This window comes from Geotrypetes seraphini, chromosome 1, assembly GCF_902459505.1.
Source record: "Geotrypetes seraphini chromosome 1, aGeoSer1.1, whole genome shotgun sequence".
In the NCBI taxonomy this organism is placed as follows: domain Eukaryota; kingdom Metazoa; phylum Chordata; class Amphibia; order Gymnophiona; family Dermophiidae; genus Geotrypetes; species Geotrypetes seraphini.
Genome location: NC_047084.1, coordinates 417,493,683 through 417,520,949, shown reverse-complemented (window position 1 = coordinate 417,520,949; position 27,267 = coordinate 417,493,683). Strand labels below are relative to the sequence as shown.

The following is a 27,267-nucleotide window of genomic DNA, read 5'->3' as shown; positions in this document are numbered from 1 at the left end:
TCTCTGTCATATCCCCTCTAATTCTCCTCTTTTCCAGGGAAAAGAGCCCCAGTTTCTCCAGTCTCTCAGTGTATGAAAGGCTTTCCATATCCTTTATCAAACGTGTCGCTCTCTTTTGAACCCTCTCGAATCCAATATTGGACGCAGTACTCCACCTATCTACTGGAAAAGAGCTTACCAGGATAAGTACCTAATCTCTCTTTATTCCTATCCCCCCATCCACCCCCTTCTTTTTATTTTGTTAGAAAACATTTCATGGATATGTCCTCTTAAGATTGTTACTGTCCAGCATCTTACATATTTCCCACCATTCGTCATGTAGGGCCCAAATAGAATTTGAATGAATTGAGCCCTCCCCTTTCTTTATTTAGAGCTTTAAGCTAAAAAAAAAAAAAGAGAGATTATTCCTGTATTCATTTTTAGTGTGTTTCACTTTTATGATCATGAACCATGTTTTATGTTGAAGATCTGTAAGCCTCTCTTTGCTGATGACATGCCATTTTAAACCATTCAGCTGCAATTAGCCTATATTCTCTTCCTAGATATTTATAAAATGTCAAAATTAGTGTTTATTTCTCAACTAACTGAGGCTTTTGGAAAATGTAAAAAGTCTATGTTTATCAGTGTAGTGCTTCACAGATAACTATTAAGAACTATTACTTAAGTACATTTACAGGTGTGCTGGAGGAGTTGGTGCAAAAATACAATAGTGTCTTATATACCGCAATTTTCTGCAAGGAATCCATGCAGTTTACAATAAGATTTAGATCAAGTTTTTAAGTTACATTATTTTCAGGAGGAGGGGTGAAGAAAGTGACTATATTGGAAAGATGTATGTCTTTAGTTTCTTCTGAAATTCAAGGTAGTTGAGTGGTTGCCTTTGGTGTATTTGCAGTTTGTTCCAAATGAGAGATCCTTGGTATTTGAAGGTAGTTCTGAATATTTTCTTTCACTGTACTTGTTGAGGAGATGGGAAGGATAGTCTGTAGTGTTGCATAGTGCATGAGTTGAAGAAGGAATATGGGACTTTGATGCCAGAAGTTAGTCTTCCTGAGTTCTCACCATAGATTGCTTTGTGGACCATGCAGGCTATCTTGAACTGGATTTTTCTTTTCATCGGGAGCCAGTGTAGTCGCTCTAATAATGGACTTACCCTCATATCAGTTCCTTTTTAGAATTAGTCTTGCAGCTCTGTTTTGTAGTAGTTGAAGTCTCTTGCATTCCTTTTCTGTAATGCCACCATATAGTGAGCTCCATAAGTCCAGGTATGATATTAGGACAGAGTGAAGGATCAAAGGCATGCAAGCAGTGAGGTGTGATAGTATTATAGGATGTTGGGTTTAACCATTAAACTCAAATTGTGTGTGTGTGTTATTTTTGTTTCAGGAATACCGTATATACTCGAATATAAACCAAGATTTTGAGGCCAAAAAAAGTCTTGGTTTATATTCAGATCCCCCTGGTTGACCTGCATGCTGCTGTCCCCGTCTCCCCCAATGACCATCAGCACACCTCCCACTCCACTCCTCTCTCCCCAAGATGACCGGTGCTGCTGTCATGACCTCGAGTAGAATTCATCTGTAAGGATTCTGGACTTGGTTGCCCCCAATAATGCCTGTCTGGAGCAGCAAGGTGTGCATTCACCAAAGTCATGGGCTGTACCTCTAAAGACTCAAAATTGGATGCAATCCTGTAGCGGAAATCAAACTGAGATATTTCTTACAATGAACAGCAGTGGGTGATGCCGACCAGATCAGGCTGTGCTGAGATGATCTCATGGGGAGGGTCTTCTCTCTTTGATGATCTCATGTTGAGGCTTCCAAAAAATAGGCTGCTGCAGCCATTTACACGCTTTTTCTGGCACGTGAGTGAGTGAGAGTCTTCGTTAGCAGCCTCCTCTGACTCAACCCTCATGTCTCCTTCCTGCATACCATGTTGAGCGCTAGCCACTGCATCTGCCACCTTTTCCAGTCACCGCAGAGCTGCTGCACATCCTGCACTCTGCTCACCTGCACCTGACAGATGGGGATGGGGCTCTCCCAGTACTGCAGGGGACTTGGAGTGGCCCTCTCTGGTTAGGCTGTTCCACAACTGGAGATGTTGGTTTTCCCCTGTCAGGTTCCTTTTAAAGGCCCTTTCTCCTTTGGAAGGGTTTCCATCACCATGGGTTATATTTCTGCTAGCTCAAAACTCAGTAGCTCTAGCTTTGCGATTCCAGCTCTGGTTTCAACTAACAAGAGTTCATAGACTTCAATTAATAATAATAAATAAAAATAATATTTTATTTTTATATACCGCCAAACCATCAGTTCATGGCGGTTCACAATAATAAAGCACTGGGCATTAAAAGTACAAAGTCATACAGCAATGTTAAAAATGGAAATGACACCAATCTAAGTAACACAACACTAAGCAAAGAGCAGCATTCTAAAACTTGTTTAAAAAATTATTATTCGGCTGATAGTACAAATTCATCAAATAATCGATTAGAAACTTAAATGGATTAATAAAGGTTATAAATTAAAATCAATTCTGTGTTTCATGTTTTTTAAATAGATAAGTTTTAAGATCTTTCCGAAATTGATAAGAGGAAAGGGATGGGGGAATAAGAACGTTCAAACATGAATTCATTACTCCAGCCTGGAATGCCAAGGTCTTATCTAAAAAATTTTTATAATGGCATGCTTTCACTGACAGAAAAGAGAACCAACCTTGTCTTCGAATGTTTTTTTTAATATTATAAAATCTAAAATGGGAAGGGAGATAAGAATTTCATCTTCCCCTCCCCTCTTAGCTAAAAAGCCAGGGATTATGCAGAAAACAAGGGAGACAATGTAAGATCTCCCCTTCCATCTTCTTATTTTCATTTCAATCTGCTTTTCCAGAGAATAGATTTCCGCAACCTCACCCATGATATAGCTTCAGCTTGATATTAGTTATGTGTAGAGGTGCTGGTCTCCCCTGTCAGGTTCATTTCTGAGGGCTATGATCCTCTCTATCATCAACTGAAATTGTTTCATTTTCTATCCACCTGATGGGGGGGAGGGGGGGTGACCTGAATTTAACATTCTGATCTTGGATTTGGAAAGGTGGGTAGTTTTAAATCTTAAAAAAATTCAGAATTCATTGGTTTTTTTAACATTGGGCTCAGGATCTAGCTTAGTAGCCCCAGGCAGTACAGCAAGGTTACAAGTGCTAGTTAGCATCTATTTCATTTTTATGTAGGTGTGTAACTTAGAATATGGCTTGTTTTAATTCAATTTTGTATGCTTCAATTGGTCATGATAACAGGTTTTTATTTCTTAAGCTCGATATACGGCAAGGACGTCTATTCTTTGTAGAGTTGCTCACCATGAGGACCCAAATTTCTAACCTCTGTTTATATTCGAATCAGTCATTTCCCCCCATTTTTTGGGGGGAGAAAAAAGGTTGCCTTGGTTTATATTTGGGTCAGTTTATATTCAAGTATATATGGTATTTTGATGATGAGTCAAAACCGCACGAGACAATCGTACGCAGACAATGCATGGCAAATAATTGTGCATAGGACGTCAGCGTGCTGGATTGAAACACTATTTTAAAGCGCTCCGAGGGGGTGTGAGGGGGAATCCCCCCACTTTACTTAGAACTGTTGGAGCTCCTGTTACAGAGGAAACTATAATTTTTCCCTAAAAAACAGGGAAAAAGGCTGTTTCCTCTATTATGGGGAGGTTCCCCCACAACACATCCCACAATGGGAGCGCCAACAGTTCTAAGTAAAGTGGGGTGGTACCCCCCACACACACACCCTCAGAGCACTTTAAAATAGTATTTCAATCCAGCACGCTGACGTCCTGCGCGCAATTATTTGCCATGCATTGTCTGCGTGCGATTGTCTCGCGCGGTTTTGACTTATCATCAAAATACCATATATACTTGAATATATCCTGTGCGCATTTGTCTGCCCAGCATTGTCCGCGCGCGATGGTCTCACGGGGTTTCGTCTATGTTACCAGTATTTTATTGGTTGGAGCATAAAATCAGAATCCCAATTTATGAATTAAACTGTGCCATTTCAGCAAAAAACATTATTTCAGTTCCAGATTAGGGATGCAGGCAAAAAAATATGGTTTGCTTTCATTTTTTTACTAAATATTCCCATTTTCAGGTGTTTGTTTCATACATTCATTTTAATAGAAAATGTTTAACAAATGTTAGCATGTGCTAATTCATACTTTGGTGGGCATTAACCCCCCACCCCCCCTTTAATGAAGCCGCGTTAGGCTTTTTTATCGCCGGCTGCAGCAGTATTAGCTCCGACGCTCATAGGAATTCTATGAGCATCTGAGCTTTTACCGCCGCCGTCGGCAATAAAAAGCGCTAACATGGCTTCATAAAAGGGGGGTAAATAAATAAGTGTAAATTATATTTTATAAGGTGCACTAATGAATGCACATCTCTAGTTTCTCATTGTTCCAGTTGCATTTCTTTTCCTATTTCTTTTTCTTCTATGGCACTTCCTAGATATAGATATTTGTAAACTTTCTGACCTCATCAACTCTATTAGCCAAGAGCTAGATTGAGCATTATAGGTTGGCACAAATGAGTTCCTGAAGCCCAGACCCCTACAAAAGCATTCTGAAATCTGTTAACCAGAGGCCAGTGTGTGGCTTTGATCAAGTTTGAAGAAAAATAGGGATTCTTGGGAAAAATAAAAATAAAGCCTACAGGATGTACTGTGAACTATACTTTTGTTCTCCTGTCACTCTAGAATACTAAGCTTCCTTATGTGAAGATTCCACACTTTTTTTAATATGCTTGTCAGGTTCTGTGAAAAAGGAACTGAATCCATCCATTTTCTGTAGCCTTTAATCAAGTGTATCCCTGACTATTTAATTAGGATCCAAAAGTGGAGATTTTTTTTAAATAGAATTCATGGTTTTCCTCATTATCTAACCTTCTAAAAGCCTTTTTTTTTTTTTTTGCTTCTTGAAGGTACAACACTGCAAACAAATTTTCACTGCTTACTAGTATAAAGGGGTTCTGAATGGCTGATTCATTGCCCACTGAAGGCTGTCAAAGTGTGCTTTGGAGAACTGTGCTTAAAAACAAACGCCATATGTATCTTATATAACTCATTTAGTATGTAGCACCATCATTATATGCAATAATTGCAGCCAATAGGACAAAGTGCTAAATTTTCTGCTGTAATTATAAAAAAGTTTCACCCCTTTGCTTGTGATGATTGCTGTTCGGCAGTGAAGCCATTTTTAAAGAAAATATTGAATTAAACACAGCTATTGTACTCTTCAGAACTAGTTAGGATACAGAGGAGCATTTAAATATCAGTAGCACTCTATTGAAATACAGTTCGATCAGGTTGGATATCTTGCACACCTACTTATGGAATTTATATAAACATGGATGCACACATTAGGGGCCTGATTTTTAAACAGAACACCAATGTGAAAAGTCCAAAAAGGCTCCTATTCAAAGCCTATATATTATTAAGGCAACATAAATCCCTGTATGCTTATAAAATAGTAACATATTATATGAACACTGGCATAGTAAGGGGAGTGCGGGGCGGGCGGACTGCCCCAGGCACAATCTTTGTAAAAGGTGCAGGCACCTGACCTCTCCTCTGCCCCACCCTTCCCAACTTGCTGCCCGTGTCTGGGTTACCTCTCTCTGCCATCACTTCCAGGCCCTGCACTTAGGAAGCGACGTCCGAGGGATAGCCGACATGACGCAGTTAGCAAGTTCGTGCTGTTCCTCTCGCCTAGAAAATTAAAAAGGTACAGGGGAAGGTAAGGATGGTGTACGCGTGGGGGGGGGAGTCAGGAAGGCGCAAAGGGGTGAATAGGATGGGGGAGGAGCACCACCACACCAGGCCCCATTTACCCTTGCTATGCCACTGTATATGACAGCAGATAAAGACCAGCATGGTCCATCTAATCTGCTCAAGAAGGCGACCAGGACCTCACCAGCTTCTCTTTGATCAAACATTGGCCTCACAAACAGGACAGTCAGCAATTTGCCTCAATACCAACCACAAATATTTGATGCAGTCGTGGAGGATTGGTTTATAATTTTGGTTGCAGTATAGTAACATTATCAATACTTGATTAAACCTGCAATCCAGCAATGTCAGATTGTATGATGAGGATTGAAAACTGGATGAATGAAAATAGGTTGGCGTTAAACTTGCAGAAAACAGAAGTTATGTTTATTGGAGATAATGAACAGTTATTACAGGTGAAGGAAATATAGTTGCAAGATGTAAAATTGTCTATTCTACATATCTACCTTCGTATACAGTTCAAGCTCCTATTGCTGACCTATAAATGTGTTCATTCTGCTGTCCCTCAATATTTCTCCTCTCTTCTCTCTCCTTACACACCTCTCAGAGAACTCCGTTCCTCAGATAAATCACTCTTAACGTTACCCTTCTCCTCCACTGCCAATTCCAAATTTCATTCCTTTCATCTAGCTGCCCCCTATGCTTGGAATAAATTGCCTGAGTTTGTCCGCCAAGCCCCTTCCTTTGTTTAAAAGCAGACTGAAAACCCACCTTTTTGATATAGCCTTCAATCCTTAACCCTGCTCCTCTGCCCACCAACCTAGCCAGCATACTGACTGTTCCCCTTAACTGTATCCATGACATCCTCTTTGTCTGTTTAGATTGTAAGCTCTGTCGAGCAGGGACTGTCTCCTTTGTGACTGTACGATTGTTGCGTACGTCTGGTAGCGCTATAGAAATAATTAATAGGAGTAGTAGTATATGAGGTTGATGGGGGGTCTATTCAGAAGCTTGACTCACAACATAGGTTAAGGGAGCATTCGTGCAATTGCAGGAGCTGTCTAGGGTAAAGCCGATGGAGTCAGTAGCTGATTTTTGGACAGTGATGCAGAGCCTGGGAATTACAAAATTCAATTTTTGCGATGCATTGCCATTAGGTATTCCCAAGGGCTCCTTTTACTAAGCTGCGTTAGGGCTTTAATGCGCAGAATGGCGCGTGCTAGATGCTAACGCCAGCATTGAACTGGCGTTAGTTCTAGCCACGAAGTGTGGGGTTAGCGCACGCTATTCTGCTGCGTGCACTAAAAATGCTAGCGTACCTTAGTAAAAGGAGCCCTAAGTCTAAAGTACAAGCTCTGCAAGTAGTGTAAAATACGGCAGCGAGAATGATCGCTGGGGTATCTCAGTATCAACATCTTTCCCCGGTGTTAAAACAACTACACTGGTTGCCAATTACTTATCAAACTGAGTATAAAATCTTGACGCCAGTTTGGAAGATGTATTTACCATCTCGCTCTTTGTGATCACAATCAGTAAATGAGGTTATCTCTTGAGCCTGTATGTGAGATACAAAAGTGGGCAACAGCAATTTTAGTGGTGTGGAATGCCTTATCAGGCTCTTTAAGATTATGTAAAAATTTGAAATCTTTCAAAGCATTGGTAAAAACTTATTTGTTTTTTTTAAGGCATTTCATTAGAATGGATGACTTTTGCAGCAGATTTGTATGGCAGACTGAGAAGGATTGTATTTCGATGTTGGTTTGAAGTTTGTGCGATATTGATAGGATGCTTTATTGCAATCTGCTTAGGTTTTAAGTGGAATAGAAGTTTTTAAAATAAATAAATTTTACTCGCTGTCAACCTTATGGTATCTTCCCCTCCCCCTCTGAGATACACCTGCAGCATATTGTTTGTGACAGAAAATGCACATAAGAAGTGCCTCTGCTGGGTCAGACCAGAGGTCCATCGTGCCCAGTAGTCCGCTCACGTGGCAGCCCAACAGGTCCAGGACCTGTTAGAAGTCCTCTATCTATACCCCTCTATCCCCTTTTCCTTCAGAAAATTGTCCAATCCCTTCTTGAACCCTAATACCATACTCTGTCCTATCACGCCCTCTGGAAGTGCATTCCAGGTGTCCACCACCCGTTGGGTGAAGAAAAACTTCCTAGCATTGGTTTTGAATCTGTACCTTTTCAACTTTTCCAAATGCCCTCTCATTCTTGTAGTTTTCAAAAGTTTGAAGAATCTGTCCCTCTCTACTTTCTCTATGACCTTCATGATCTTGTAAGTCTCTATCATATCCCCTCTAATTCTCCTCTTCTCCAGGGAAAAGAGCCCCAGTTTCTCCAGTCTCTCAGTGTATGAAAGGTTCTCCATACCCTTTATCAAGCGTGTCGCTCTCCTCTGAACCCTCTCGAGTATTGCCATATCTTTCTTAAGGTACCGTGACCAGTATTGGATGCAGTACTCCAAATGCGGACAGCAGGATAACTTCTTTCGTTCTGGTTGTAATACCCTTCTTGATTATACCTAGCATTCTATTCGCTCTCTTAGCGGCCGCTGCGCACTGTGTCGTCGGCTTCATTGTTTTGTCCACAATTACCCCAAGTCCCTTTCTTGGGTACTCTCACTCAATAACATCCCTCCCATCAAACCCTTTGTACCTCGGGTTTCTGCTTCCTACATGCAATACTTTACATTTTTCTACATTGAACTTTATCTGCCATCTCGTCGCCCACTCCCCTAGTTTGTTCAGGTCCCTTTGTAATTCTTCGCAGTCCTCTTTAGTCCGAGCACCACTAAATAGTTTGGTGTCGTCTGCTAATTTTATTAATTTGCACTTTGTCCCTGTTTCTATATCATTTATAAATATATTGAATAGCAGCAGTCCGAGCACCGACCCCTGCGGAACACCACTCGTGACCCTCCTTCAGTCTGAGTAGTGGCCCATTACTCCTACCCTCTGCTTCCTACCCACCAACCAATTCCTGATCCATCTATTTACGTCTCCTTCTACCCCATGGTTCTTCAGTTTCCGAAGTAGGCATTCATGGGGTACCTTGTCAAATGCTTTTTGGAAATCTAAATATCCATCCCCAACCCTTATTTCCTCTTTTCCTTCCCCAAGTCTCCTCTCCTGTTCTCTGTCTTTCCTCTTTATCTGCTCCACATCTGAAGGATCTCCTCGTCCTCCTTCCCCTACATCAATATTTGAAATTTCCTAGACTCTTAAAAGAACAAAGCAAATTGCACAGGTACAAAGCTAGCTTGGTCAACTATTTCGTTAAGGGGAAAAATTACCATATTTAGTATGAAAATTGATTCAATTGTTTGAAAATGCTGTTACATAACTTTCTCTTACCACAAAATGAACCTTTAAGCTTCCATAGGAAACACTATCTGTTCCGTAACTAGGCATTTCAAATATGATCCACTTTTAAGTCAATAATGTACCTGATGCCTTCCTTCTGTATTTTATTTTATTTGCTTTTAGCAAATGGTCAAGTCATTATTCCTTTTCTTTCACAACAGTGCGGGTGTTGGAAGGACTGGTGTATTCATAACCTTGAGCATTGTGTTGGAAAGAATGAGATATGAGGGTGTTGTAGATATTTTCCAGACTGTCAAAATGCTGAGGACGCAACGGCCAGCCATGGTGCAGACAGAGGTGAGTGACATCATTTCTGTTTGTTTTGGTCATGAAGGGCCTTGGAAATACATGACATAAAGGAGTGGCACAATCTAAATATTTGGCAAAATTCCTATTTTGTAACATAGTAGTCACTGTTGCATTAATCAAATGTTACTGAGCAGGCCTTGTTTATTGACAGACTACCTTGGTCTGTGCCTAGGGTAGCACAATTTGGGGGCACACCGTCAAAAGTGCACCGGACTTTGGTGCGCAGACAATCCCGCAGTGAGATTTGCAAGCAGGACATATGCGCACCGCCACATTTAAGCCTTTCCGTTAGCGCTGTGAGGGGGGAACCCCCAGCACATTTACAAGTCATCGTGCTCCTGTTGGGAGACAGTTGGGTGCGGATCCCCCCCCAAAGTACACTGAAAACTCCCATTATTCTTTCCGTTTTTGCTGTTCGGGAGTTTTCAGTGTAGTGAGGGGTAACGGGAGCGCAAGGACTTGTAAATGTAGTAGGGGGTTCCACATACCCCCTCACAGCACTAACGGAAAGGCTTAAAAGCAGCAGAAATGGCAGCACACATATATTCTGCGGTCAAATATCGCCACAGGATTATCGGTGCACCAAGGGTCACCTAATTTTGGAAGTAATAGGTTTCCTCCCCCTCCCTTCTTCCCAAAGACTGCCAATTCTATCTTGAACCTGTGAAACTGCTCCTCCTGCTGCCACTGCTGCTCACCAGACCTTCCAGTGGTACTTGTAGGCAGTGGTGTAGTAGGAGGGGGGAGCTGTCCACCCCAGGCACCATCATGGTGTGGGCCTCGGCACCCCTCCTTCTCTCCACCCCCACCTCTTCCCACTCCTACCTCTGCTGCTTGCCCCCTTCCCTTCCCCATACCTCTAACTTCAACGTGCTCCTTGCAACCGTGGCGGCTGCCACTGACATCACTTCTGGGAGAGCCAAAGTGGTCACGAGGAGCACGTAGAAGTTGTTGCTCACGTAGTGAACAACTAGAGGTATGGGGGAAGAGAAGGGGGAAAGCGGTGAGGGGAATCAGGGAAGGAGCGGGGGAGGTGCACCTCACCCTCACTACGCCGCTGCTTGTAAGTCCCAGGCCCTCTAGGATTCCATGTGGAACTTAGGATCTGTGAGCGTAGACTTAGTCCTTGCACTAATTGAGGTAGGGGGGCACTGCATGCATATGGGAGAAGGATTTGTGGTCAGAGATCATAGTGGAACATTTTGGTCTCAATGCTAAGTGATGTGTGTGATGTAAAACAAACCCAGCTCATCACCATGCTACACAATTCCCTCCCTGCATTAAAGTATGATTTTGCAGTTTTGTATTGTGGGGATGCTTTGCAGCAGTGGGGAAAGAGAGGGTTGTGAAGAAGTTGAAAAATGTAGGCGAATCCTGGAGCAAAACCTATTTCTCATATTTGGGACTGGGTGAACATTCACCTCTCAGCAGGTCATTGATCCTAAACTAGGGGTGTCAAAGGCCCTCCTCGAGGGCAGCAATCCAGTCGGGTTTTCAGGATTTCCCCAATGAATATGCCCAAGATCTATTTGCATGCACTGCTTTCATTGTATGCTAATAGATCTCATGCATATTCATTGGGGAAATCCTGAAAACCCGACTGGATTGTGGCCCTCGAGGAGGGACTTTGACACTCCTGTCCTAAACGCAAAGCAAAAACAACAACGGGGTGTCTCAGCAAGAATATCCTGGAGTGGGCCAGTCAAAGCTAAGGCAAGGCTTGAAGGCTCCAGCTTGAAAGCACCTGCCCTTCTCTGCCAAAAAGAATGGACAAAAGCTGCAACATTCCACGATGCAAAATTGGTAGACATTTAGGCCAGATTCTCTAAACGACACCGTTGTTGGTGGCCACCAATCACGTGTCAACTATATGACAGTGCCGTTTAGAGAATCGCACCTTTAGGGAAAAGTAGGCGCCAGAAATGCAGGCCAGGGTTTTCAAGATCTACATTTCTGTCTCCTGCCTTTCGCGTGAATCGCGCCTGGTAGAGCGCCTAAGTCATGGCATCATTTATAGAATAGGGGCAACATTTTAAATGGCTTGTAGTTTTTGTTGTTACAATAGGGGCTTCCACCAAGTTCTAAGTTAAGGTGTATGCAAACTTCTGAAGTCGAGGCTTTTTGGACGCTTATTTTTCTTTACTTTTTAGAATATTTGTGTAATAGGTCTATCCTGTGTAGACAGTGAAACAAACTCTAAAGCATTTGGGGGTTATAATTTCTGGATACAGAATAGGAAAAAAAGAGCCTAAAGATATTTGCAAGGCACTATACAGCTAACATTCTGCATGTGTTAGATTGTCTTTTTTCTTGCCTCTGTAGTTTGGAAGCTTATACAAATCAGCAGTAAGTGAATCTTTGTAAGCAAACGCTTTCCCTTCTATTTCAAACTTTCCTTTATGTTGATTCAATGCACCTGCAGCATAATAGTGGTTTTGAAAAGGGTGTTCCAGAAATATGTCAATTGTCATTGCCTAACTCGGTGAAAAGTCTTCCAGCCGGCAAAATAAATGTCACAGCATTTACAGTTTTGGGGGGAAATAGCTTACAGCAAACTTTTCAGGATGAAATGTAGTTGCGTGAATAAAGTCTCTTAACACTTGAGAAGATTGAAAAGTAAATTCCATTTATTTCACTTTAGCATTTTGCTGGAAGAAAAAGAATTCAGTTTGAAGAGAAAATTAACAGTATCTGTTTTCCATTTCATTGACTTCTAGAAAGAAATTGAGTTAAAAAATAAAATAAAATTTCCACCAGTACCGTTCCAATACTTGCAGTAGCAAGCACCCGGAGTACATATTGGTGTACATGCTACACTACATTACCCATTCCATACATTAGAAGGAGGTCTGTCTCTATAATCTGTTTCAGGCATTCATTATTAGATATAGTTTCTTTTCCGTATACAACAGGATTGAAGTCTCAATTAGCATGGCAGAAAATGATCACACAACTACTAGCGTCGTTCCAATTATATGTCGGTTCTGTTCACTGCTAGACCTATGCGTTACTCTACAAACCAAAAACACCACATCTGTGAGTGTAGGTGAATTAAAGAGGGACGACTGTGAAGCAAAGAGTGACATAGTAACATAGTAGATGACGGCAGATAAAAACCCCAATGGTCCGTCCAGTCTGCCCAACCTGATTCAATTTAAATTTTTTAAATTTTTTTCTTCTTAGCTATTTCTGGGCAAGAATCCACAGCTCAGCTCGGTACTGTGCTTGGGTTCCAACTGCCGAAATCTCTGTCAAAACCTACTGCCCATCTACACCCTCCCAGCCACTGAAGCCCTCTCCAGCCCATCCTCCCCCAAACGGCCGTATACAGATACAGACCGTGCAAATCTGCCCAGTACTGGCCTTAGTTCAATATTTAATATTATTTTCTGATTCTAGATCCTCTGTGTTCATCCCACACTTCTTTGAATTCAGTCACCGTTTTCCTCTCCACCACCTCTGCATCACATCTCGCACAGTAGAAAGTTCTTTAACTCCCATTTGTTTGATTTAGCAGCATCAAGTTTTTGTTTCTACCAAAGCAAATCTTAAAGTAATTACAGTAGAATCTCAGTTAACTGGGACTCTCACCCAACTGGCAAAAAAAAAAAAAAAATCCCCCGAAGCATCAACAGCACAAATCTCCCTCCCTCAAGCCCCAAAGAACTACAAGCAATGGCAGTCCTGAGCCATGAACTCCACCTCCCTCCCTATCCAAGGCACTGGCGCAGCAGCGTCCTGAACTGCAAATTCCCACTCCCTCACTCACTCATACAAGCCCCCAAGCATCTGAGAGACAAACCCTCCTCGCTCCCGCCCTGAAACACCAATATGGCAGCGGTCCTGAGCTGCAAAGCCGTCCTCCCTCCCTCAAGCTCCTTAGTGGCAGAAGCAGGCGACAGTCCTGAGCTGCGAATACCCCTCGCTCTCTCCCTCCTTCCTTTTCTTACCCAAAATACAGCGGTCAACAGGACGCAGCTTCAAAACAGCTTCAAAAGGCCCCAGCAGGGCTTTTCCTCTGACACATCACTTCTGATGAGGCTGGCCCTGAGTAGCATATTTTGAGGCCGCCTTCTGCTAACTGGTGCGCTTCGGGTAAGGGAAAGAGGGAGTGAAGGGGTTCATGGCTCAGGACCACTGCCTGCTTCTGCCACTTTGGGGCTTGAGGGAGGGAGGAGAGCTTTGCAGCTCAGGACTACTGCCACACTGGTGCTTCGGGAGGGGAAAGGGGGGGAGAATTGAGACTGTATTAGATAAGGTTTCTAACACACTCTCAATTAACCAGAAAAATAGTTATTCGATATCCACCAATCCCCATGAGTGCCAGATAACTGAGATTCTACTGTACTTGAGAATGTAAAATTGCATGGGTGCTTTGTAACATGTCATCACAGCACATGGTGGGTTTTGGGGTTTTTTTTTGTTAAATATGCAAGCGATAAAATGTTATTGGCCATTCTGCTCCTTCTGACCCTGGGCAAGTCACTTAATCCCTCTTTTCCCTAGTTACCTTAGATAGAGTGTGAGCTCACCGGGACAGATAGGGGAAAATGCTTGAGTACCTGAATGTAAACCACTTAGGTTATAAGTGGTATATAAATATGAATTAATTAATAGTATATAAGCAAAAAAATATTCCTAGAAATAGTTTTACTTACAGATTTTTTTTCTCTCTCTCTTTTTTTTCCAGGATCAATATCAGTTCTGCTATCGAGCTGCACTAGAGTACCTTGGCAGCTTTGATCACTATGCAACGTAAAAACCCTGAACCATCCTGGATTTTTACTGCAGGCCCTTTAAGATCCGGAGAGCCTCTTCTGAGCCATACAGCGTGCTTGAGAAGTACTTCTTAACCCTAGCTAAAGACCAATTAGTAGGAATATTAAAAAACAAAAAAAACTATTCCCAGTGGACCAAGTATTCACAGTTTAATAACAATAATCAGAAACATAATAAAAGAATCCAGACTTTCAAGGCATCTGATGGATTTCAGATACTTAAAGGATAAGTAACAAGTTGAAATTATAGGGGTTAGAAAATTATCACAGAGAACTGTCATCTTGTCCTGGATTGCAAACAGATTGCACAGATAAAATGTTGGTGCGGTACTATAGTTGCGGTAATATATTGCGAAATGTCAGTGTTTAGGAATGAGAGGCTGAATCTAGGATTCCTGAAACAAAAATGGACTCTTCACTTCAAAATCACCCCCTTGCCATCATAATGATCCATGATAACCCATAGAGGACAAAAGAGGAAAGGTTTAACAAGAAAGTCCTTGATCTAGTTTTCTTTCTTTTTCTTTTAGCATTGTAAAGATACTGCTGATCTGTGCTTCATTTTTAACTGTGTGTAAACCCTTATATTTTTTCTTATTTTTGAACCAGAGAATTTACAAAATTGCATACTGTTCTTTGGGTTGGGAGTTTTTTTTTTCCCACAGAATCATAGGGGTTTTATTTCAAGCTGTAGAACCGTTTCATGTAGTACCTTGCTGTAGAACTGTTCAATAATTTTGCACATTTTTGTGCAGGCCTATATTTACATGTATCTTCGGTACCATCTTTTTTGTTAGATATTACTTGTACACTATAGTTTAAATTTGTTCTTGGCTTTTCAGACACTTCTTATTGTAATCAATTTATTAAAGTCAAACTATTTAATTTTGGTCTGTTTGGAATCAACAGGGAGGAGCACAGTATAAAGTGGCTGCTAATGGACATTTGTGCATGTGTGTAGATGGATGTGTGCACACATATACCTTATTCCGTTCCTAATTTGGATTTAATAAAGCATTGAGAATGTTTTCCAGAATCCTACATATTTTAAATGTCCTTCTGTTTCCAAAATTCAGTGCTTAATTTCAGGTTTTAAGGGAAAAGAGGAATGCACATCAAGTGACGTTTAAACTTAACCTCCGACCATAGAAACACACACAAAATACTTCCAGTCTTTTGAACGCGGTAGTGCAATAAATATACTAAATATTGGCAGTGTGCATGAGAGAGAGGTCAGTACATATTTGATTAGGAGGGGAGAATGCTGTTGAGTATTAACTTTGAAGATATTTAATTAAAGAAAAAAAAAAGTGTATCTACTTGTATATTGTCTCTAGTATGTGCTATGAAACTTAGATTCTATGATATTGTACAAGGGCAAAGCCAAACTCATGTTTGCTCTGTTAGAAAGACATATTGTGGCATGTAGCATTGTTTAAAAATGCTGCTGCGGTTTTGCATTTATTTTGCATTTAGAGTGCCTTATATTTGATATCTGTTTTAATAGCATTGCTTTCCATTTCAATCTGTGTGTACTTATCTTAGTTCATATTGTTTTGCTTTTTTCATTGGGAGCATAATCTTTTGTAGAACATGTGCAAAATAATAGGTTGAATCGTGTGTATTTTTTGGTTTTGTTTTATTGATGTCAATAAACCATGCAGGCCCAGCTTCAGGTTTGGGTAGTTTTTAGTTTTTGTTCTTTCTTTAAATCTAAGCGAGACAAATCACTAGTTTTTATAGTTTGTTGCCTTCCAAATCTACATTCTGGCCAGTGTATTTTTTTTCTCATCCTGACCCAGAAGAGATAGTTTTTTATACTGAGTACATAATTTATTTCATGATAGTGGTTTTTGTGATGGTACTTGGTATTCCATTTGGGGAAAACTTATATCACCACTATCTAATATTTTACGGGACACCCTGTTTGAAGCCATTTGGGCTGGCACTGACTTCTGTGCTGCCTTACCTGACTAAGTAATAGCTGTTGCAAGATCCATATGCATTGTATAGATCTATGGCGGTGAACTTTCACAAAGTCTCTTCTACCTATTCTTTGTGGTAAGCAGGAAGAAAAATTTTAAACCAAACAGTAGCAAATCTTGTAGACGAGATCTCCTGTAAAATTTTTAAAAATTACTATTGAAATTTAGCTTGGAAAGAGATTCTAAGTTCTACAGAACAAAAAATATTACAGAGAGGGGAATGCTATCTGTGTGTCTTTGTTTAGTGATTATAGCCATCTGTTTATATTTTTTAAACAGGAATTAGCGTTGTCCACAGCAGAAAAAAATGTTGGTTCTTTTTCAAATCATTTTCAGAATTTTGGACACTTTTTTTGTTTCAAAAATTAATGTGTTTAAAATTTGATTAAGGTGCATACAAATTTGTTAATGTAATAAGTCAATTTTATATTCATTTACTTGAACGTTCAATGTGCATAAAGTTGATTTAGTGCACATTCTGTATGCATATAAAATTTTCTAACTTGAAACTAAACTCAATGCGCATCCCTAGCAAGGATTAAAACTTGCATTATTGAAGCTCATCATTACAAGAATGTAGAATCAGAAGGACACTTAACACACTCAGCTATTTACAGGCAAAATTTTTTCTTTCCATAAAATATCTACAGATTCAGAAATAATAAAAGGAAGAGGAAGTATTTCAGAATAGAGAGATTTTTAATAGTTGTGAAGTTTTACTGTCTGGGAGTTCTTGCCAAAATCTTTTTTTATTTTTATGTCATTGATGTGCATTCCACTTTCTGTATTTTTATATCATATTCATGTACATTTTTTAAAAATAAGGCAAGCATTAATTGCCACACAAATTTCCCATATAGAAATTGGTTTTCTTAGCTTATTGGGTGCTATTATTTACCTAGGTATGTGTAATTATATATAATTTTGTAATTAGATAAAAAATATAAAAGCTGATTTGTACAGGACTTCATTTTAACTCTTCTTGATCTTTCTGTTTTTAAGTGGCATGCATGATTGGGTGATGGAGAGGATGGCTGGGAGGGGACACCCTCTAGCGAGATTTGCACTTTCTGTACCTTTGTGCTATGCACTGCCCTATTGATTCTACACCCAATAATGTTACTACTTGAACCCATCTTTAAAATTCATTATAAAATTCACTTGTGTATGTAGATAATACAGATCACTGAAAATGGACAAGAATTTGTAATTACAAAAACGCTGTTACTTTAGTTCATTCATGTACCCTTTTTGTTCAGTCTTCTTTCTTTGTGCCCTGATACTCTAGCAGATATCAGAAGGCTTCCGATTCTATCATATCCATCTGTTCATGTGGCTTTGCCATTCAAGCTTGGAGTGTCTTTACAAAGATAAATAAAAAGTTGTGTTCTTTGATCTCGTTTTGGATGCATAGACTGAAAAATAAAAAATAAAAAAAACTTGTAAAATGGCTTGTTAAAAAAATACAATTACCTCTAATTAGTAGTACGCATAAATGTTTTACAAGATGAAAGGCGTGCTTTTTATTTTCTTACTTCGTTACATTGGTGGCGAAAGAAGTCTGTATGAAAATCAGTTCTTGCTGACACAAGTTCCATTTGTTACAAATGAATTCTAATAAAAATGTCAGTGTTATGCAGTCTTGGTTGTATTTTCTCCATCTATACTTTCAGAAATACATTACTATAGTGCGGAATTCACAATGATTAACACTTTTTTTTTTTAAGAACTCTTAATTATGATTTTAAATATAGAAAAACAAAGAAGAACTGCAGACAAACGTACAAGATACAGGCTATGTTCATTATATCAATTAATGATTGCGGTTAATGTTACCACCTTTACACAAACCTAGGGACCCGACATGGTCCGTGTTTCGGTTAACACGCCTTCATTAGGGGTCCTAGGTTGGCATGGTATCAAACAGAAAAAGAACAATAGCCTGTATAGATTGAAGGTAAACGCTGATCCAAAATCTCTATGTGAGCTGGCTACGAAGTAAAATACAGAATAAATCTTCTGATACAGTATAATTATTTTGTGGAAAATAAATGCAGTTGAATTTGTCTTCCAAACAATCTAAAATATATCAGCAAGGAGTTGAATGCTTATTTTTTAATGGACTGTTCTTTTTGTTTTGATTTTTTATGCCCAATGATATTTAGTGTAATCTGCAAAATATAACTTTTCTTGTCCTGTTCACAGACCAGACCAGATGTTTAGGTTTCTGCTTTCCTGCCAGCAGATGAAGACTGAGAAGTACTGAGCTATGATGTAAACATTAAGAATTATATGCAGACCCTTTATTCAGTAGTTTTTAGCCTCAAGCAGATGGTAGGTCAGATAACTGCCTCTCTCAAATGTGATAGGAACACTGTTTGGGGTTTTCTGGAGTTTAAAACAAAAAAAATAAGGCCTTATCTGCCATCGTGTTTCTAAGCTAATAAAGCTCAGGTATGAGGAGCTTGGCTGTTCTAGGAGCCTCAGGCTATTATGCTTGGGGTACCCCAGGTTACTCCAGATTTTTTCCTCTCCCCAAGCACCCCTTCTTTTCTTGGCAGTTAAGAGATAGCTGATGTGTGCCTCGGACCCCCCTCTTCTCACCCTGTCTAACATTTTTCTCCTCCACCTCCCCAAACCTGCTTTTGAATGGGAAAGCCAGGGAGACAGCAGACAAGGGTGGAGACAAGAGGGAAGCATGCTGGCCTTTGGGGGAACCCCCTAAAGCTGCAGGACTGAGGGCAAAGGAGTATGCTGAACTTCAGGGAAGGGAGTATGCTGGAGGTGAAGTGGAAGAAATAATGGGCCTGGAAACAGAGGAGAGAGAGAGAGATATTGCGGACAATGGGATGGAGGGAGGGAAAAAAAGGGAGAGAAGTTGGACCCAAGGAGGAAGTGTAGAAATACTGGATAAGGAGGGTAGTTGGGAAGAGATGGTGGATCCTAGGGTGGTAGATCCTGGGGTGGTGGGGAAGGAGGGAGAGAGAGATGCTGGATGAAAGGATAGTTGAGAAAAGGAGAGATGGTGTTAGCTGGGGATGTGGAATCCATTGCTGCAGCTGCTCTTTTACTCTTTGGCCTGCCAGCAGCGTAAGTGAAGCAAACATGCTGCCTTCCATGGCCTGGAAGCTTTCCTTCTGCTACTGCTTCCTGTCCTTGCTTAGGCATGAAGCAGTAGTAGAGGGAAAACTTCTGGGCCACCGAAGGCAGTGTGTTTACTTTACTCATGCTGCTGGCGGATTCTGTGAAAGGGAGGAACACAGCGGGGTTGCAGGGGAATTGTGGGGTCATTAGAGAAATGCTGGACTACAGAAATGGAGAGGAAAAACAAGAGAGAGATGCCAGACCTCTGGGGAGGAAAGAGAAGGGGAGGACGGAGATGCTAAACTATGGTAGGGATGAGGAGAGAAGAGGAAATGCCAGACCACAAAAAGGGAGAAGGGAAGGAGCGAAATGTCAGACTACTGGAGGGAGAGAGAGATGCCAGACCAGGAATGGAGGGAAGAGGACAGGGAGATGCGAGATCACAAAGGGGGAGGAGGAATAGATGCCAAACCACCAGGGGAGGGGGGAGAAAGGGAGGAGATGCTGCATAGGGATGGGAAGGGAAGAGAGATTAAAGAAATGCTGTTTAAGAAAAGTTGGGAATAAGGGAGAAGAGAGAGGGAGGGGATGTGCACATAGATAGATGGGAAGAGAAGACTTAGAAAGGTAGATAAATTTGAGAAGGAAGCGGAAAAATTGAAGAAAGTTGAATATTAAAAGTTAATACCATAGATGGATGTAGGTATGATCCAAACAAACTGTGGATTTAAATTTGCAATCCAATTTCGAGAGGGGCAAAAAATTCAAATAGAACAAAACAACAAAACACCCCACTCTTAAATGCTGGGCTAATCTCCCAAAATGGTGTCACCAAGTTCACTCAAAAGCTTTCTATAATTTAAGTGTGATCATACGCTCTTCAGCAAGGCGCCACAGCAGCAATACATGTCACTGAAAAAGTGCTTAGGTTTCATTCATAACACATGAAATTGGAGCAAATCATATGGCTCTACAAAGAATATTATTATTTTTTAATCTTTATTGATTTTGATATATCAACAGTGCAATACAGAAGTATATAAACATATAATAAATCAAGAAAAGCACATTCATCTTACAGACATACAAACCCACCTACCCATTCAATAACTAGTCAATAAAAACATAAATACATAGATTCTTTCAATAACCTCTCCCTATTTAAAGTAGTAACGTAATCCCACTCTCCTCCCACCCACCTGGATGTATGTATTAAAAGGGCTAAAATTAAGATAAAAGTATCATAGTAACATAGTAGATGACGGCAAATAAAGACCCAAATGGTCCATCCAGTCTGCCCAACCTTATTCAATTTAAATTTTTTATTTTTTTCTTCTTCGCTATTTCTGGGCAAGAATCCAAAGCTTTACTCGGTACTGTGCTTGGGTTCCAACTGCCGAAATCTCTGTTAAGACTTACTCCAGCCCATCTACACCCTCCCAGCCATTGAAGCCCTCCCCAGACCATCCTCCACCAAACGGCCATATACAGACACAGATCATGCAAGTCTGCCCAGTACTGGCCTTAGTTCAATATTTAATATTATTTTCTGATTCTAAATCCTCTGTGTTCATCCCACGCTTCTTTGAACTCAATCACAGTTTTACTCTCCACCACCTCTCTCGGGAGCGCATTCCAGGCATCAACTACCCTCTCCGTAAAGTAGAATTTCCTAACATTGCCCCTGAATCTACCATCCCTCAACCTCAAATTATGTCCTCTGGTTTTACCATTTTCCTTTCTCTGGAAAAGATTTTGTTCTACGTTAATACCCTTCAAGTATTTGAACGTCTGAATCATATCTCCCCTGTCTCTTCTTTCCTCTAGGGTATACATATTCAGGGCTTCCAGTCTCTCCTCATACGTCTTCTGGCGCAAGCCTCCTATCATTTTCGTCGCCCTCCTCTGGACCACCTCAAGTCTTCTTACGTCCTTCACCAGATACGGTCTCCAAAACTGAACACAATACTCCAAGTGGGGCCTTACCAATGACCTGTACAGGGGCATCAACACCTTCTTCCTTCTACTGGCTATGCCTCTCTTTATACAGCCCAGCATCCTTCTGGCAGCAGCCACTGCCTTGTCACACTGTTTTTTCACCTTTAGATCTTCAGACACTATCACCCCAAGGTCCCTCTCCCTGTCCATGCATATCAGCTTCTCTCCTCCCAGCAAGTTTTTGCTCCAATTTCATGCTTTTTGCTTTTAAATTAACCGAATTCTGGCATGCTTTACCGCTTACATTAAGAAGTTTAGGTTCTTTTGCTTTATTCTGGAAAGTTCTGAAAACTTTTTTGCTTACTAAACATTTTGGAAATTAACTATTTCAGTCTAATTTTCCTTGTCAAGTTTATGTATTATTTATTACATTATTGTTAACCGAGTCGAGCTCCTATTGGTTGATGACTCAGTCTATAAAACTAAGTTTTAATTTAGTTTTATGTGTTATGATTGAAACCTAAGCACTGTTTCAGCGACATAGTATCACTGCTGTGACGCGTTGCTGAAGAGCTTATGAGCACACTTAAAATATAAAAAGTTTTTGAGTGAACTTGGTAACACCATTTGGGAGATTAGCCCAGCATTTAAGAATAGGGTGTTTTGTTGTTTTGGTATAGATGGATGTAGGGCAGAAAGTGAAGAAGGAGAGAAAAACAGCAAATGGATAAGAAGGCCCTGGAAACACAGTTAAGAGCACAGGCAGAAGGAAGTTCAACCAGAGACTGGGAAAAGCTGATCAGAAAAATAAAATCACCAGACAACAAAGGTAGGAAAAATGATTGTTCTTTTAATTCAGTGATTGAAATATGGTGGTTTTGAGAATTTACATCAGCTGTCTATATTTTGCAGTGTTCAGGAAGAAATGCATTTGTTTCTATTTCTCTGGTGTACTGCATGCAGAGTCTGACATCTTACTTAGTTTAGTTTGTGGTCCTGTGTTTGCATAGCATTCATCTGTGTTTTGCATGTGTGACCAAGGCCAGGTGTTTTGGTAGGAATGAATGTTGAGAAGCATACAGTGTGCTTTGTGTAGCTTAATTTTCTGGTTAACCATTATGGAACCACGGGGTGCAAGGGGAGGTCCACCGATGGATCAAAAACTGGCTGGCAAACAGGAAACAGAGGGTTGGCGTAAAGGGCCACTACTCGGACTGGAAAGGGGTAACGAGCGGAGTTCCACAGGGGTCGGTGCTGGGACCACTCCTGTTCAATATCTACATAAACGACCTAGAAGCGGGAACCAAGTGTGAGGTCATAAAATTTGCAGATGACACCAAACTATACAGCAGGGCTCAAACGAGGGAAGACTGCGAAGATCTCCAAAAGGATCTAACGCAGCTGGAAAAGTGGACCGAAAAATGGCAAATGAGCTTCAACGTAGGGAAATGCAAGGTCATGCACGTGGGGAAAAAGAACCCGATGTTCACTTACAAAATGGGGGGAACACCACTAGGGGTCAGTAACCTGGAGAGAGACCTGGGAGTGATGGTAGACGCAACACTGAAGGCATCGGCGCAGTGCGCCACGGCCTCAAGGAAAGCTAACAGAATGTTGGGTATCATTAAGAAGGGTATCACAACCAGGACGAGGGAAGTCATCATGCCGCTGTATCGTGCAATGGTGCGGCCGCATCTGGAGTACTGTGTCCAGTACTGGTCACCGCACCTCAAGAAGGACATAGCGGTACTAGAGGGAGTACAGAGAAGAGCAACTAAACTGATAAAGGGAATGGAAAATCTCCCATATACCAACAGATTAAAGCAGCTAGGACTTTTCTCCCTGGAAAAGCGGAGACTTAGAGGAGACATGATAGAAACCTTCAAGATCCTGAAAGGCATAGAAAAAGTAGACAGGGACAGATTTTTCAAATTAAGGGGCACCACAAGTACAAGGGGGCACTCAGAGAAACTGAAAGGGGACAGGTTTAGAACAAACGCTAGGAAGTTCTTCTTCACTCAGAGGATGGTGGATACATGGAACGCGCTTCCAGAGGCTGTGGTAGACAGGAACACATTAAATGGTTTCAAAGAAGGTTTGGATAGATTCCTAGAAGAAAAAGGGATTGAAGGGTATAGATAGATATATACCACTGCTCAGGCAATGGGTTTGATGGGCCACCGCGGGAGCGGACCGCTGAGCAGGATGGACCTCTGGTCTGCCTCAGCGGAGGCAACTTCTTATGTTCTTATGTATTGTTAATAAGATTATATTGTGTGTATATATGAAAAATGAATGGAAAAATGGCATTACAATTAGTACTATTATTATAGAGGTGGGGTCTGGGGAAGAGCTTGGGCACCCCTAATCATTTTGAAAAGTTGGCTCCTATGCAAGAGAGTACATAGAAGCCATTTTGTTGGTATTTGTACTTAGACACACATACCACTCCACAGTTTTATATTAGGCCTTTTCTTCATGATAAAACAGAATTAACATTCAGAAAAACTTTTATAAATTTTTCTCTCCCCTCTCCCATGTCCTCTGAAACATCACATGTATGCCAGTTAAAGATAGGAAACATTTCTAAGCTATTGAAATAAAGAATAGTATTCTCTTCATTGATGTATACTTTTTTCCCCCTCATGTTTAGCTAATAAGACCATAAGGTGATATGGTTTTGCTAGCATTCACAAAATCTTTTCATTGTGATACGGGCTCATTCTGCTTTCTTGTCAGCTCTTTGTTCTCCTCCCTTATTCTCTTGGAAATGGGAGCCTTGCTTGGCGCAGGATTCTGCTCCCTACTGCAAAGAGCAAAATGCAGGGAAAAACATCTGCTTGACAGGCTTTCACAGAAGCGGCGAATGATAACCTGCAACTGAAATGGTAATGAATAGAGATCATTTTGAAAATGGGCTATAAATAGAGTGCTTTTGAACCATGAATGCAATTGGCTTGCTTCAGTCAGCGGAATATAAGAATAAAGCTTTTAATATTGTAGCAAGCACAAGGAAACCAAACTTCCCTTGCCAATAACAGCATCACATAATGTATTCAGTCTCCGTTGCATCTGAAATCTGAATCTTGTAGGCACTTTTTGACAGTACAAAAAGAATGATTTTTTTTTTTAAACAATTTTCATATGCAAATGTGACCCAATTAATTTGCAAAAAAAGGAGTGCCATCAATCTTTCATCAAGGACATTAATTGAGGAGTCACAGTAACCAAAGAGCATACTCCAAAACTTTTTGGACCAGATTAACACTTTATTCACCTCCCATTCACTTTTTATGTTCCCAGGTCATCTTTATTCATGACCTCCCCATTCCCCCACCCCCACCCATGTAGGCTGCCCTCCTTGCCTTTCCTAAAGGGGCTTGGCTGCAGGAGCTGGATCAGAGTGTGTTAGTAGTCACAGATTACAGGTAAGGAATGTGTAGCTGTAGCCTCAGCACCCTGAGTTTGTGGGTTCAAACCCACGCTGCTCCTTGTGACCCTGGGCAAGTCATTTAATCCCCCCATTGCCCCAGGTACATTAGACAGATTGTGAGCCCGCCGGAACAGACAGGGAAAAATGCTTGAGAACCTGAATAAATTCATGTAAACCGTTCTGAGCTCCCCTGGGAGAATGGTATATAAATAAGTGCAGGAGGAGCCACTAGGTAGCATGAGAGTGCACACTGATTTATCCTGTGTGCACACTTGCATCTTGCTGCCATGCTGAGGAATTGGTGGGTAAAAGGAGAGTGCACAAGAGGAAACAGAGAAGCATTAGGCAGGCAGTGAGAAAAAATATGGATCCAAGAGTTCTAGGAAGGATTGGAGTCATAGCAAGATGAATGAGGATTAATGCAGACCTATGTTGAAATATCTTCCCACAGGGAGGTTGTGAGGACAAAAGCAATGATAGAATTTAAGAATGTGTGGGATAAACACAGCGGAACCCTATATAGAAAAAGGATGGCATCCACAAATGACCTCATGACTGAAGTGAGCTATAATGGCAGTTTCAGAATTTGGGAACAAAACCAGTGTCAGGCAGACTTCTATGGTCTGAGTCCTGTAAATGGCAAAAAACAGATCAGGATCAAGGGTGGAGTGCGCATTTGATGGCAATTCCGGTGCTGGGCAGACTTCTACAGCCTGTGTCCCCAAAATTGGCTGGGAAAGACAGAGATTAAGTATATCAGTGTTAAATAGGGTTACTATATTTGTGAAGACAAAAAAAGAAGACACATGACGCTGCTCCTGGCCCTACCCTGTACTACCCTCAGTCCCAGCACAGCCCCAAAACTGAGTCATATGCACGCACCAGTAGTTCAAGTGATTGCAGTGAAATACCTAGTATATTTGACACCCAGGACCGATCATTTTTTAACACCCCCTCCTCTATATGAAAAAAATAGTTTTTAGCAATAATCTATGATTCACACAAGAGTGTACCTAGCAAAAGGCAGTATCTTAAACACTGCAGCGAGCACTAGAACATCGATGCACCCATTGTAAAACTAAACAAGCCAGATTAGTACTGTTCGATCCTGCACAGTCAATGCTAATAGAAGGCCATATCTTTTTCATACACATAGAACACAGATAGACCCTCACCCAGTATGGAATAAGTAATCACAAACTAAAATTAGAACTACCGTATGTAGACAAAAGTTAAATTGAACCGCCAAGAAACCAGCAACACAGAAATAAACAGTGATGCATGTCCCCTAATACTGGGAAAAATATAAAGACAGCACATGTGTGTCTTTCCTTTTTGAGTTTGCAATTCACTTGGCCACTCCAGTAATACTGCTCAGCTGGTGCAGTGCTGAGGATTAGGGTCCTAAGTTGGTTACAGAACCTATGGAGAGTGATCAAAATTGAGTTTATAAAAACACTCAGAGATATTGAAACTCTATAAGGAAGACTGGAAAACTTCCCTTGGGTGAAGAGTTCACCTTCCAGTCATTGTTATTTTATAAAAACTTTGATCACTAACTCCAAGAGGTAGTGTTTAGCTCTATTTCAAAAATACTTCACATAGATGCTTCTTGCTGATGTATTTGAAAGTCACTGTATAGTATAGTATATGCAATTTGCACTTGGATTAAGGGGGTCACAACGTGGCCCTGTTTCGTTCCCTGCCTCAGGGGACCCGAGTGGTGATGTTCAAACAGGTTCCTGGTTAAATGCAGCTGATAGATATGCACTCGTGACTGGTAAAGTAGTTCACTGCTGAAAAGTCGGTAGGATAAATTTTGAAACTTTTGATCACTCTCCATATTTTCTGTTACCAACTTAGGTCAGTTGTATAATTTGATATTGTTGACTTTTTCTGACCTTGGGCTTATAGTTAATATCCCTGAATATACTGCAGAGGATTAGGGTCCAGCTGCCTGCTGTCCTTACTTCCCGCCACAATATATATAAGCACATACAGTGCTCCCCCGGTCATTCGCAGTCAGTGATTCGCGGTCCCAATCATTCGCGGTATTTTCCAACCATGAATGTCAAAGCAGCTCCTGATTGGTGAGGCCCAACTTTAGTGCAGGAAGAGGCAGTCGGAGCATACCATGAGTGATTTCCTTCACTCGCCAGCACTCCAACTGCTCTCTCCTGCCTCTCCAGCTGCCCTCTTCTGTCTCCCCTGGTAAAAATCGTATTTGCGGTTTTTCAAGATTCACAGGGGTTCCTGGAACGAAACCCCCATAAATATCGGGAGAGTACCGTATATATTTATGAGGCCTTGAAACCAGAGTTAAGAGCACAGAGTGAAGAAGATGATTAAAAAAACTAAAATCGCAAGATAATCCCCCCCCCCCCCCCACACACACACACATACACCTTTTTACAAAACCGTAGCGCAGTTTGTAGTGCCAGCTGCATCGGTAACAGCTCTGACATTCATAAGAATTCTATGAACATTGGGGCTGTTGTGACCAACGCTAAAAGTCTCACTACAGTTTTGTTAAAGGGGGGGAGGTGTAATGATTAGCTCCCAAAATGAAAGGTTTTGGAGGGGTAATG

General features: G+C 41.0%; 1 protein-coding gene across 12 annotated transcripts in view; it reads left to right on the top strand.

The window, feature by feature from the left end:
* The window catches only part of PTPRD (protein tyrosine phosphatase receptor type D), a 1,247,124-nt gene extending 1,229,261 nt beyond the window's left edge, over nucleotides 1-17,863 (top strand). For all 12 annotated transcript variants that reach the window (XM_033918844.1, XM_033918800.1, XM_033918751.1 and 9 more), the window contains 2 exons: nucleotides 9,314-9,449; nucleotides 14,152-17,863. In XM_033918844.1, the coding sequence (XP_033774735.1) occupies nucleotides 9,314-9,449; nucleotides 14,152-14,220 (205 nt within the window). In that variant the 3' untranslated portion in view covers nucleotides 14,221-17,863. The remainder of the gene's footprint in view (nucleotides 1-9,313; nucleotides 9,450-14,151) is intronic.
* The last annotated feature ends 9,404 nt before the right edge of the window (nucleotides 17,864-27,267 follow it).